The following is an 11,678-nucleotide window of genomic DNA, read 5'->3' as shown; positions in this document are numbered from 1 at the left end:
ATGGGCAAGCAATTGATGAAAGGGGCGATTAAGCGCTATTAAAAAAACGTTTCAACCAACCGTCATGTCAAAAATGTATTATAACAACGTATAAAAACAGAAATAGTTCCGATTTTGCATTCAGTATTTGGTCAAATAGTGAATCGTGCTAACGCGTCAAAGGAATTAAAGAAAATTATGATGATAGAAAAGCAAATAACGTGTCGCCCCATCATGTGGCTGGCATTGTGGGCTTTGTTGCAGCAGGGCGAGGTACTCGCCCAATATTTCGGTTATCCAGGATATGGTACAGGTTACGGCACGGGATATGGTGGCGCCGGATACGGAAGCTCTGGATACGGAGGCCTTTACGGAAACAGCATTTATGGATACCCTAGTATGGGATATCCTTATTATTCATATCCCAGCTATAACTACAACTATAATCCATACACATTTTACGGAGGCTATGGCCAAAGCTATCCCGGGTTCGGTTACCCCTACGGCAACGGAATGAGTAAGTATGCGACTGATACGGACAGACAATTATTAAAGTGGTGCGTACATTGTACAAGTGTTCTGGACATGTTTTCTTTTATAGATACCGCATACGCAAGCAGCAGTGGTGGATTTGCCAGCGCAAGTGCGGGAAGTGGTGGAGGGTTTTACGGCTAGCCCTGTAAAGGATAGGACTACGAATATATAATAAGCATAATTACTCGCCTACCAGTTAGTTACTAAGTACTTAAGTTGTCTGTGTAAATAGGATGTATGTATGTATGTATGTATAAACTAAATAAAATTCGTTTACCAACATTTCTAGTCGTAATTGAAATAAAAAGGCAATGAAATGATTTAACCATAATGTTTGTTACTTTATAACATATTTTAAAGCTTTTAAATAAATATAAAAGAATAACAACCTATTTTAATAACTTAAATAAGATTGGCACCGATAACACTTTCTTTCGTCTAACAGTGCTGACTAGTGCCATCGAGCAGTGTTGCCGCGCTTCGAAAAATATCGATAATCTGGATATAAAATATCGAATACATCAGTTGCTTTTCAGATTTGCCCAGTACCCTTGTAATTTGCCAGCACGTAGTCTCGCACAGGCCAAACAAAAGCGCAGGCATAGACGCAGTCGTTGATTCACGGTTTTAAAAGTAAGCCTATATGTAATACTAATTATAAAAAGTATTAAAACAATCAAATCGCTTTCATTAAAGTTAAATAGAAAGTGAAGTATTTTTAAATTTAATGAAAACAAAAGATCTAATGGCAATAGCAAACACAATATTGCATAACAAGGCCAACAAAACAAACCGACTTGCATCTTGTCCGTTGGTTTAGGCGTATGTGTGTGAGCTTGTGCATCCTAGTAATGCTTATTAAGCATGTAAAATCATCCATACATATAAACATACGTATACGTATGAGCATGTCATTTATAAAATCTATAATTTGCTGTCGTAAAAAATACAAATTTACTAAAATTGTTAACGAGTATGTGTGCATATACTAAACATAATTATACATACATATGTACATATGTATATTTGTCGAGTTCCAATTGCTAGTTGGTTATGTTCGTGTACATAAGAATTAAACAACTAATAGCATTAAAAAACAAAGAACATACAGACATGTATGTACATAAGCAAGCACATACAGAATTTCAAGTTAATAAGTGCTTGCTCCGCGGTTTTATGTCCAAAATGCCAATTCGCTCTCTCGCTCTCTTTTCAACTGTCACCTGCGCCAATAACAACACCGCTGGGGTGCTTTGTCGTCGCCCGGCCCGTGCTCTCCTCACTAAATTAAATTGCATAAATCGAGGCAGCGGCAGTATCGTCTAACAAACTATGTACAACAAACGTCAAACGGTAACGAAGTGCGTGTCGGCGAGTTAGTTCTCTCTCTCCCCCTTCCGTTCCTTACTTTTTGAGTATAGAATTTTCCATTGGCACAACAGCTGATGTGCTTCAAAATCGACGTGTGCGGATTTTGTTTTGCAAAAAAAACCATTTCTTTTAATAACTTGGTGGTCTTACAATTTTACCTGACAGCCTCCATTTCAGACATATATACTACATATGAAGGTACATGCATACATACATATGTATGTATGTACATATGTATGTACATTCGTACCATTATTTGTTTGTCACGAGACAATCACAATTTGTGCGTAGTCGGTAATTGCTGAGTAATCAAATGCTGCAAACAAAGAATATAAACCTGCAAACAAATAAATCATTTTACCAGGCCAACCATAGTTGTCTAATCTTATCTGCGCAATTGGTGGGTGTGTCACGTTTGATACTTTTACCTTATCAGACAAGGCAGGCGGCTATAGCTTGGACTTTTTACGTCACTAGAACGATAAGGGCAGACCCGAAAGCAAAAAAAAAAAACTGAATGTGCTGTCAAGGCTGCTGATAATAAAAATTTACTATACTATACTACTATAATTACTAATGACGTTTGTTTCTTTTCCGATTGCAGTTCAGTGCTAAGAACAACATTGTTCCCGATAATTCCACAAGTTATATAACAATCCACTGAGGCACACAACATGTTGCAACTGCTACGTAATTCAACCGGCAGCACAGTGCCGCAAAGCGTGCTGAAACAGTAAGTTATGGAAAAATAAACTCATACATATCTAAGATCCATGTAATAAACTTCTTGCTCCAACAGTTATGCACGCAGCTTGGGCTCTGTGGTGCCCGAAACCAAGCTTCAAGACTTCAATGTGGTTAATGAGCCCATACTAGACTACCGCAAAAATTCACCAGAGCGGAAGGCTCTAGTCCAAGCTTTGGAACACACAGCAGCCAACTGCGAAGAGGTCCCCATTGTCATTGGTGGCAAGGAATTTAAGACGTCAAAAGTGGTGCATCAGGTCATGCCGCACAATCATGCGCACAAGCTGGCCAAGTTCTACTATGCGGACAAAAAGCTTTTGCAGGAGGCAATTAAGACGGCGGTAAATACGCAGCCCAAATGGGACAGGGTTCCCCTGTCTGAACGTTTGAAAATTTGGGAACGTGCTGCCGACCTGATGGCGGGCAAGTACCGTCAAGAATTAAATGCGGCTACTATGCTGGGACAGTCCAAGACGGCCATACAGGCAGAAATCGATTCAGCCGCAGAATTGATTGATTTTATACGGTAAATAATTTAATTTATATATAATGACATATATTGGGGTTAAGTTTGTCATAAGTACCGAAACTAAACCTAAACTCGACGCATTTTCACCCATTTTGTTTTTTTTTTTTTTGAACCGCAGTCTGAACGCCTACTTTCTTAAGGAGTGCGCCAAGTATCAGCCCATTAGTGAAAACATAAAGGTCACGAAGAACTCAATGCGATATCGTGGCATCGATGGCTTCATAGCCGCCGTCAGCCCTTTTAATTTTACGGCCATAGGAGGAAATTTGGCCTACACACCAGCTCTAATGGTGCGTCCTGTGCATAATGACTGCCTCTCTTTGACTATCTTACATTTTATTGACATTGCAGGGCAATGCTGTCCTATGGAAGCCATCTGATACTGCATTGCTTTCGAACTGGCGCATTTTTAACATTATGCGAGAAGCAGGTGTGCCCGATGGAGTCGTAAACTTCGTACCCGCCGATGGACCCGTATTCGGTGATACCATTACCGAATCGCCTCACTTGGCTGGAATAAATTTCACTGGCTCCGTTCCGTAAGTGCACTACAAATATTTATTTATGAGTATTAATTATTAGCTCCCTATCCCTAATTCAGCACATTTAATCGCTTGTGGAAACAAGTGGGCAATAACATAGACAATTATGTCAACTTTCCCCGCCTAATTGGTGAGTGCGGTGGCAAAAATTTCCACTTTATCCACAAGTCAGCGGATGTGGAATCGGTGGTGACCGCCACTATTCGTTCGGCCTTTGAGTATTGTGGCCAGAAGTGCTCGGCCTGCTCGCGTATGTTTGTTCCCGAATCGCTGTGGCCAGATGTAAGTGTTAACACTTTAGCAGGTGCAGTCAGGAAAAACGTATATTGCGTTAAAATATGTTTTTGAAAGGATTATAAAATCTTATATTTTTGTATTGAGATTCTGGGTCTGTCTGAGCACACAGATCTTAAAACTTAGTTTGAAACACACACAGAAACCCTTTTTAAAACATGTTTTGTTTTAGTTTGCATATTCACAAAAAAGTTTGTAGAAAGATGCTCGTCTCTCATGCCCTCTTCCCTTTTATTAAAGATCAAGTCCGGCTTGCTGAGGGAGGCAGAGAAACTAAACATTGGCGATGTGCAAGACTTTAGCAGCTTCACATCGGCCGTCATCGATGACAAAGCATTTAAACGCATTACCAGCTACATAGAACATGCTAAGAAAAGCCCAAACCTAGAAATCATTGCCGGTGGCACCTATTCTGACAGCAAAGGTTACTTTATCAATCCAACCATTGTGCAATCCAAAGATCCCAAAGATCGCATCATGACAGAGGAAATCTTCGGTCCATTGTTGTCAGTCTATGTTTATAAAGAATCGGATCTGGAGCAAACCATGAATCTGGTCCACACCTCGACAAAGTTTGCGCTGACAGGTGCAGTTTTTGGACAGGATGAGTAAGTGAATAAGAAATGAAATTTCCCTTAAAATGGATTCTGTATATTATTGCTCCTTTGCAGAAACTTTATCAATCGCGCTTTAGAAGAGTTCAAAATGGCTGCCGGCAACTTCTATATCAATGACAAATCGACTGGCTCGGTAGTGGGACAACAGCCCTTTGGAGGTGGACGCATGTCCGGCACCAACGACAAGGCGGGCGGACCACACTATATTTTACGATGGACCTCACCGCAGGCGATCAAGGAGACCTTTGTGCCATTGCGCGATATCAATTATCCGTATATGAGCGAGTAAGGAAAACGAAAAAGCTAAATGGAATCTCATAAATTACTATCTCTATATAAATACCTATACCTATATAAAAACAATATGTATGTATATGTATTTTGTTAAATTATTTTTACCTACATACACAATAACACAAATGCCCACTCACGTAAAACTTTACATAGTTGAATGTTGTATTTAAAAAATTTACGCTGTATTTCTGCAAATTATAGTAATTGATATGCTGATTACATTTATGTACCATATAATGAAATATGTATGCATATGTATGAAACTCGATCTATATAATGATATATACATCAAGATTTGAACGTATTGTGATTATTTATACAATTATTTGATTTGTATTTTGTTACCCGTTTTGTTTGTTTTTAGTTTGGTTTTAAATACCAGCACTATATAAAGATGCTATTTGTAAAAGCAAACAGTTGACAATACATTTGAATACTATTTGTGAGCGGAAAGGTAGAGAAGCAAAAATCACAAACATGGCTTATAAGTAAAAAGAACAAATAAAACCTGTCAAAATTATAACGAAAAACAAAAATATTATTTGTCTGTTGATACTGTTTCCAGAAGCATTTCCAGAGGCAATGTGTCTGATAGCACTAACTCGACACCTAATATTAATACTTACTTGTGTCTTCCAGCCAGTAAAAATATAACACAATCTTCTCCATTAAGATTGAACTACCTACTTTAGAAACGTGTCCCAGCAATTAGATTCTAACACCCGACACTCGTCTTCAAATTGCAAGTACTATGTTATTAAAAATAACTCTCCCTTCGGAATTTGCCAATCAATAAATGCTTTCGCTATCCAACCATACATCGGACATACACAAAATAATTAGAAAATCGATTCTTTATTCGTGGAAAGGTTCCATTTAAAAGGCCACGTTCGCTGCGCGTCGAACGACAAATAAACCGCCTAAGCACTCCCATCCCTTCCAAAGCTTCTAGCAATAATATGACTTTTATTTAGTTATCGACAAACAATACAAAGACAATAAAATGGATACTTACTTGTATAAAGCAAAAGGGAAAAAGCTATTAAAATTCCAATAACATATGTTATTAGACTTACCAAAAAACGAATTGTGTAAAAAGAGATATTTAGAGAATGGAAAACAAAATAAAATATATCCAAAACATTAAGCGAAAATTTAGTTATCAACATTAAATTAATTTAAAATGAATGGAAGCAAAATAAAAACACACCCCACAAATTAAATTCAAAACAAGAGAGAACGCTACAGTCGAGCAAGCCCGATAGTAAAATACCCTGTACTCTCCACAAAAAAATAAATTTAAAAAAATTTAATTAATTAAATCAAATAAAAAATATTGAATACATACATACAAAGTACAGTATCAACAGCATACATTTATATCTTCGTGTGTATGTATGCAGTACAGAAATAAGTCAAATCAGAAACAACAGCTGCAGGCAGAGCTGCGGACAGAGCGTCGGCAGAGTGAATGTTTATATCTATAACTTTCTTCATAATTAGCCTGTCATGATGAAACTTGGTATACTGACTCTACTTTCTCGGTCTTTTGAGAATCTGGATACCTATGCTATTCTAGCTTTTATCCTTGCGTTCATAAGGACATGGCTATATCGACTCGACTTGTCATCCTGACCAATAATATATGTATATATACTCTGTGGGGTCTGCCACGCCTCCTTCTGTCTGTTACATATGTACATTCGCACAAAACTACTACTATACCCCTTCACCCCTTGGATACAGGTTATAACAAGAACGGTATTAACTCTTTAAAAATCTCTACCCATTCCCACAAAAAGGACTCTAGCATTCCATGCTTGATTATTTTTTAAAGAATCAAAGTACATCCAAAAAGTATATATATTCTTGGTCAGCAGGTAATGAAAGTTCATCTAATACCGGAATTCTTAATATTTCAATCTCAAATCGTATTCTTTTAGAGCAGTTTTAGCCACTAGAAAATATTAAAGGAAGTTGTAGTCGGAAATGTAGTCTCTGCTCATGATACAAAAATATGAGGTACTTACGAGTGTGTCATTAAATGCCACAATTCTAGTCTCACTACAATAATCCCCGCGCAGTCTTAACAAGAGAGAACGCTACAATCGAGCAAGCCCGACAGTGTAATACCCTGTACCCAGGAAAACTTCCGTCACTGAGTTATATGCGCCCATAGCTGCAGCAAAAAGAGGAAGAAGAAGAACGAACTTGTTGCAGCAGTTTGGTGGGGTTGTACTGGGGAGAATTTGTTTTGCTAATAACTTTTCTTAAAATTGACCGAATTGAATAAAATTTTGAACAACAGTAGACAATTATATATTAATTATGTGTGCAAAGTTTGGTTTAGGTAGCATTTGAAATGTGGACGCTATTGACGAAATTCTGTAGCGGGGGAAGGGGGGGAAAATTAAAAAAAATAAAATAAACTCGTCCTTACTCGGACCTAGGAGAATCTGGATGCCAACTTTGGTTATTCTAGCTTTTATAGTTTCTGAGATCCTCGCGTTCATCCAGACGGACAGACGGACGGACATGTCTAGATCGATTTCTCTCGTCATGCTGATTCAGAATATATATACTTTATGGGGTCGGAGATGCTTCCTTCTGTATGTTACATACTTTGCACAAACCTAATATACCCTTTTTACCCTACGGGTACAGGGTATAAAAATGTCTCGTTTTAGACGAGGCTGCGGCAATCGTGCTGAGTTTCAGCGTCAAAATAATACATAGGTTTTGATAGAGATCCGGCTCTGATGGTGGGGAAGCTAGCTGGCCATTGGTTGCGGAAGAGGAGCTCTCCTATCAAAACAAGATTCACGCTTTAAGCCGGGTGAAATATAAACGTCGGACGATAGTTTTATCTCTGAAACAATCCCCATTTTGAGTGCATTTCGAAAACATTATTTTCGTTTCCAGTAGGTTTGCACAAAGCAAGCATAGAAAATAGTCTCTAATATCATATCTAATTGCGAAGTACATATGTATGTATGTATTTCTTAATAACTTTGAATTAAATTAAAGTTGCAAATTCATAAAATTTTTCATTTTAGAGTAAAAATACGCATATATTTTTAAATATAATCTGTTTTTTGTTTACATTCTCGTTACACTCTAATTTAATGTGTTGTTAATATTTAAAGTCATATCTGAAAAATCAATTTGAAGTAATGCTCATGATTTTAGAAACAAAAATTTCCGTAGTTTAAGTGTTTGTATGGTATTTTCGCACTTCTATGAAGCCTACGTCATCATAGAAAATTTTAGTTACTCAATTCAAGCAAAATATCCGGCCTTAAAAACTACAATTACCATACATATATGCAGTTACTTATGACTAAGAAGTTTACTGGTCGCTATTTGAATTTTCATTTAATTCTAACCAGCATGGGTGACCCGAAGATTGGTAAACCTTCCTAAATTTACCAAAAAATCTAGTCAAATTTGATAGAATTCACGCCTGTGTCAATTTGGCCGCCCCGGTAGCTACCGCGCTTCTTCTTGGTCTTCTCGTGCTTAAAAGATTTTCCGCGTGTAAATTTTAAGTCATAATTGGCGCGTTCGCCCCAGGAGCCAGCTGCGTTTTTCTATGATATATATATGTATATATTGGTATAGTTATGTAACAATGGGGCATACTGTGGTTTTGTGTGTGCTTGTAGGGGTGGTTGCTTAAACTAAACCTAATCATCAAAGCTAATTTTCTTATTCTGTGTGTTATTCGCCGAGTCAAATGACTTGTTGAACCTATTGCCGCCAAAACCACCGCCGCCACCGCGGCCACCACCGCCAAAGCTACCACCGCCACTGCGGCCACCACCGCCAAAGCCACCACCGCCACCGCGGCCACCACCGCCACCGCGGCCACCGCCATGACCACCACCACCACGGCCACCACCACCTCGTCCACCAAATCCACGGCCTCCTCCTTGTCCGAATCCACGGCCGCCTCCTCCTCCGCCTCCACGTTTGTTATCGAATCCTCCAAAGGACTTGCGATCGCCCATTTTCTGAAAACCGCCATTCTTGTCACCACCCTCGCCATTCAGTTTGTCGTTATCCCACTTGGTACGATCTGGACGTCCTCCGAAGCCTGAACCGCCGCGTCCGCGAGAGTTCTTGAAGCCACCATCCTAAAATGAATAAAGGGTAAACACAAATTAGCAAATGTATGAAAATATTGTATTAATAGAAAGAGTAGATAATTTTGGGCAGTCAATAAGTGCCGCAAATGGTTTAAGCATATGGCGCGTGTTGCTAATTTGTGCTTACCCTACATCCCCCCCTCCATCATATTTTACTCTGTTATCTAAAGCCTAATCCAATGATCCAACCTTCCCCCACACGCACACACCATTTGCGACACTTACCTTCGCTTCAAAAGACATGTCTTTTACGCGTTGATCCACAAGCACCTCCTCAGTGCGTACGCGACGAAAGGGCGACCGACGTCGTCCCTGGCCGCCGCTATTGTTTAGCTGCTGGCTCTGGTTTTTATTGTTATTGTTAGGTGTGGACGCAAAGACGTTGCGCTGGACAAATCCCTTAAGTTTACAGAAAAGTGGTTTCAAGATATACAATTTTGACTCACCTGCTGTTCACCCGACTTAACGAAGTTGTTATATTTTTGATGTTTAGGAGAGTCCTTAGCTTCAGTGTCGCCACCGCTGAATTTTCTCTTTTTCCCAAACGTTTGGGCACCATTGGCTTTGGGCTTAACTTCTCCCGACTCTTCTTCGCTGTCGTTGGATGCCTCTACCTTTTTAGCTGCGACTGGTTTTTTAGCTGGCGGCGAATCTTCATCTGAAGATGAGGAGTCTGAGCTTTCGGCCTTTTTAGTAGCTGGTTTGTTCGCCTTGTTTGCCGGCTTAGCTTTAGACTTAACGTCATCGTCCGAGTCAGAGGACTCATCCGATGACTCAGCTTTTTTTGCTAGAAGGCTACCTTTTTGTACTGCCGGTTTGACAGCGGGCACGCTTTCATCCTCACTGGAAGAGCTACTAGATGAAGCTTTCTTAGGAGTTACCGCCGCTTTTGGCTTTTTAGCTGCAGGTTTTTCTGACTCATCGGAATCAGATGATTCACTGCTTGAAGAGGCTGCCTTCTTAATAGGTGTAATTTTAGCAGGAGCTTTGTTTACAGCAGCTGGTTTTGACTCGTCGTCGGAATCGCTGTCTTCGCTACTGGATGAAGCCGCTTTTTTCGCGGGAGTTTTGGTAGGCGATTTTTGGGTGGATAATGGTGGCTTCCGTTCATCCTCATCTGAGGAGCTGTCTTCACTGCTGTCTTGTGCTGCTTTTTTAGCAACTACTGGTATTTTAGTTACCACAGTAGGCTTCTTTTGCTCTTCCTCTGAAGAGCTGTCTTCGCTGCTGGATGGAGTAGCTTTTTTCTTGGGAGTTTTAGCAACTACTGGTGGTTGCTTTTGCTCCTCTTCTGAGGAGCTGTCTTCGCTGCTGGATGAAGGTGCTTTTTTATTAGTTTTAGCAACTGGTATTTTAGCAACAACTGCGGGTTTCTTTTGCTCCTCCTCTGAAGAGCTGTCTTCGCTGCTGGAGGAGGCCGTTTTTTTTGCAGTGGGTTTAGCAACAACTGCAGGTTTCTTTTGCTCCTCCTCTGAGGAGCTGTCTTCGCTTCCGGAGGAGGCGGTTTTTTTTGCAGAGGGTTTAGCAACAACTGCAGGTTTCTTTTGTTCTTCCTCTGAGGAGCTGTCTTCACTGCTGGAGGAGGGGGTTTTCTTTGCAGACGGTTTAGCAACAACTGCACCTACTGTTTTTTTTGCAACTGAGGAAGACTTATTTTGCTCCTCTTCTGAGGAACTATCATCGCTGCTAGATGAAGCCTTTTTGATTGCTTTTCCGTTTGTCAATGGTGCTTGTGCCGGCGCCTTTTTGGGTGCATCATCCGTGTCCGAATCGGAATCACTGTCCTCACTTTCACTGTTAGTAGAATTTGTTTTTATGGCCGGTATTTTATTCTCACTTTTTTTTTGATAAAAAGCTAATATATCGTTCAACTTGGGTGTGTTCTTGCCAACAGATGCCTGTACATAAAATAATGTTTATGGTTAATGTAAACACGTGCTCAAACGAAACATGATAAAAGTATTTAGTTTTGCGCACAACTGTATCATTCGGAAGCGACGGACTAATTTTTAAAGTTTACGCACATATGTATGTATGTACATGTACATGCATTTGCTTGTATATATGTATGTACATAATCCTTTCGGGCGCAAACACACACCTTTGCGCATGAAATCAGTTGCAACAAATGAGAGTAAAGATGCAATACATACCGCCTTAGTTTTCTGCTCAAAAACCTTAGCCAGATTTTTGTCTTTCGATTTTAAGAAATCTAAAACAATTGCATCTGCTATTTTAGCTATTTCCGCCATAATTACACTCTGACTATACTGAAATTCGTGAACTACAAGATATTAATGCGGCCGCAGTCACGCCAAAATTCTTTCCACACACGTGTTGTAGGGTGAAGTTGCCATATGTAGGCATTTCAGTATATGTGCGTAATATTTTTGTTCCTGTTCACGGTGACAGCGAAACATTGTTTTGACGACACTTTTATAACACTGGATATAAAATTATTCGCTGTTGAAATGGCACAGAATGAAGCGTGAATAATCTACTATTAAATGTTATATAATAAGAAATTTGAAAACATACATACAAAATATTAGGACTAGCAATTATTAAAATATACAAATAGAACACATAACTAGAAAATTGAACTCTAGCGCTATACAAAATA

At 39.4% G+C, this 11,678-nt stretch overlaps 3 protein-coding genes across 5 annotated transcripts; 2 read left to right on the top strand and 1 right to left on the bottom strand.

The window, feature by feature from the left end:
- The first annotated feature begins 213 nt into the window (after window positions 1-213).
- On the top strand, window positions 214-654 carry LOC115634143 (prisilkin-39). Its single transcript, XM_030531720.1, has 2 exons — window positions 214-496; window positions 581-654. The coding sequence occupies exons 1-2, from the start codon at window positions 214-216 to the stop codon at window positions 652-654; spliced, it is 357 nt and encodes a 118-aa protein (XP_030387580.1).
- A 390-nt stretch (window positions 655-1,044) lies between these two features.
- Window positions 1,045-5,321, top strand: LOC115621508 (delta-1-pyrroline-5-carboxylate dehydrogenase, mitochondrial). The gene is made up of 8 exons (XM_030515180.1): window positions 1,045-1,146; window positions 2,489-2,617; window positions 2,684-3,157; window positions 3,279-3,450; window positions 3,512-3,699; window positions 3,762-3,984; window positions 4,237-4,604; window positions 4,668-5,321. Exons 2-8 carry the CDS (start codon window positions 2,559-2,561, stop codon window positions 4,900-4,902), a joined length of 1,719 nt encoding a protein of 572 aa, XP_030371040.1. The 5' UTR covers window positions 1,045-1,146; window positions 2,489-2,558; the 3' UTR covers window positions 4,903-5,321.
- A 2,682-nt stretch (window positions 5,322-8,003) lies between these two features.
- LOC115621060 (nucleolar protein dao-5) lies at window positions 8,004-11,424 on the bottom strand. 3 transcript variants are annotated; one of them, XM_030514595.1, is made up of 4 exons: window positions 11,209-11,399; window positions 9,502-10,953; window positions 9,281-9,442; window positions 8,004-8,497 (listed from the first exon to the last, which is right to left on the bottom strand). In XM_030514595.1, the coding sequence occupies exons 1-4, from the start codon at window positions 11,305-11,307 to the stop codon at window positions 8,345-8,347; spliced, it is 1,866 nt and encodes a 621-aa protein (XP_030370455.1). In that variant the 5' UTR covers window positions 11,308-11,399; the 3' UTR covers window positions 8,004-8,344. The 3 variants fall into 3 exon arrangements, with proteins under 3 accessions (XP_030370455.1, XP_030370463.1, XP_030370447.1); XM_030514603.1 differs by having other exon boundaries at window positions 8,354-9,043; window positions 11,209-11,424; XM_030514587.1 differs by lacking the exon at window positions 9,281-9,442 and having other exon boundaries at window positions 8,354-9,043; window positions 11,209-11,393.
- Window positions 11,425-11,678: the final 254 nt, after the last annotated feature.

This window comes from Scaptodrosophila lebanonensis, unplaced genomic scaffold, assembly GCF_003285725.1.
Source record: "Scaptodrosophila lebanonensis strain 11010-0011.00,11010-0021.00 unplaced genomic scaffold, SlebRS2 tig00000001-arrow-pilon, whole genome shotgun sequence".
In the NCBI taxonomy this organism is placed as follows: domain Eukaryota; kingdom Metazoa; phylum Arthropoda; class Insecta; order Diptera; family Drosophilidae; genus Scaptodrosophila; species Scaptodrosophila lebanonensis.
This window is presented reverse-complemented; position numbering and strand designations above follow the sequence as displayed.

Coding starts and splice junctions, on each gene's coding strand:
- LOC115634143 (XM_030531720.1), top strand. CDS start 214: ATGTGGCTGGCATTGTGGGCTTTGTTGCAGCAGGGCGAGGTACTCGCC. Junction 497..580: donor CCCCTACGGCAACGGAATGA/GTAAGTATGCGA, acceptor TTTCTTTTATAG/ATACCGCATACGCAAGCAGC.
- LOC115621508 (XM_030515180.1), top strand. CDS start 2,559: ATGTTGCAACTGCTACGTAATTCAACCGGCAGCACAGTGCCGCAAAGC. Junction 3,158..3,278: donor GAATTGATTGATTTTATACG/GTAAATAATTTA, acceptor TTTGAACCGCAG/TCTGAACGCCTACTTTCTTA. Junction 3,451..3,511: donor CCTACACACCAGCTCTAATG/GTGCGTCCTGTG, acceptor TTGACATTGCAG/GGCAATGCTGTCCTATGGAA.
- LOC115621060 (XM_030514603.1), bottom strand. CDS start 11,307: ATGGCGGAAATAGCTAAAATAGCAGATGCAATTGTTTTAGATTTCTTA. Junction 10,954..11,208: donor TTGAGCAGAAAACTAAGGCG/GTATGTATTGCA, acceptor TTTTATGTACAG/GCATCTGTTGGCAAGAACAC. Junction 9,044..9,280: donor ACATGTCTTTTGAAGCGAAG/GTAAGTGTCGCA, acceptor TATTCATTTTAG/GATGGTGGCTTCAAGAACTC.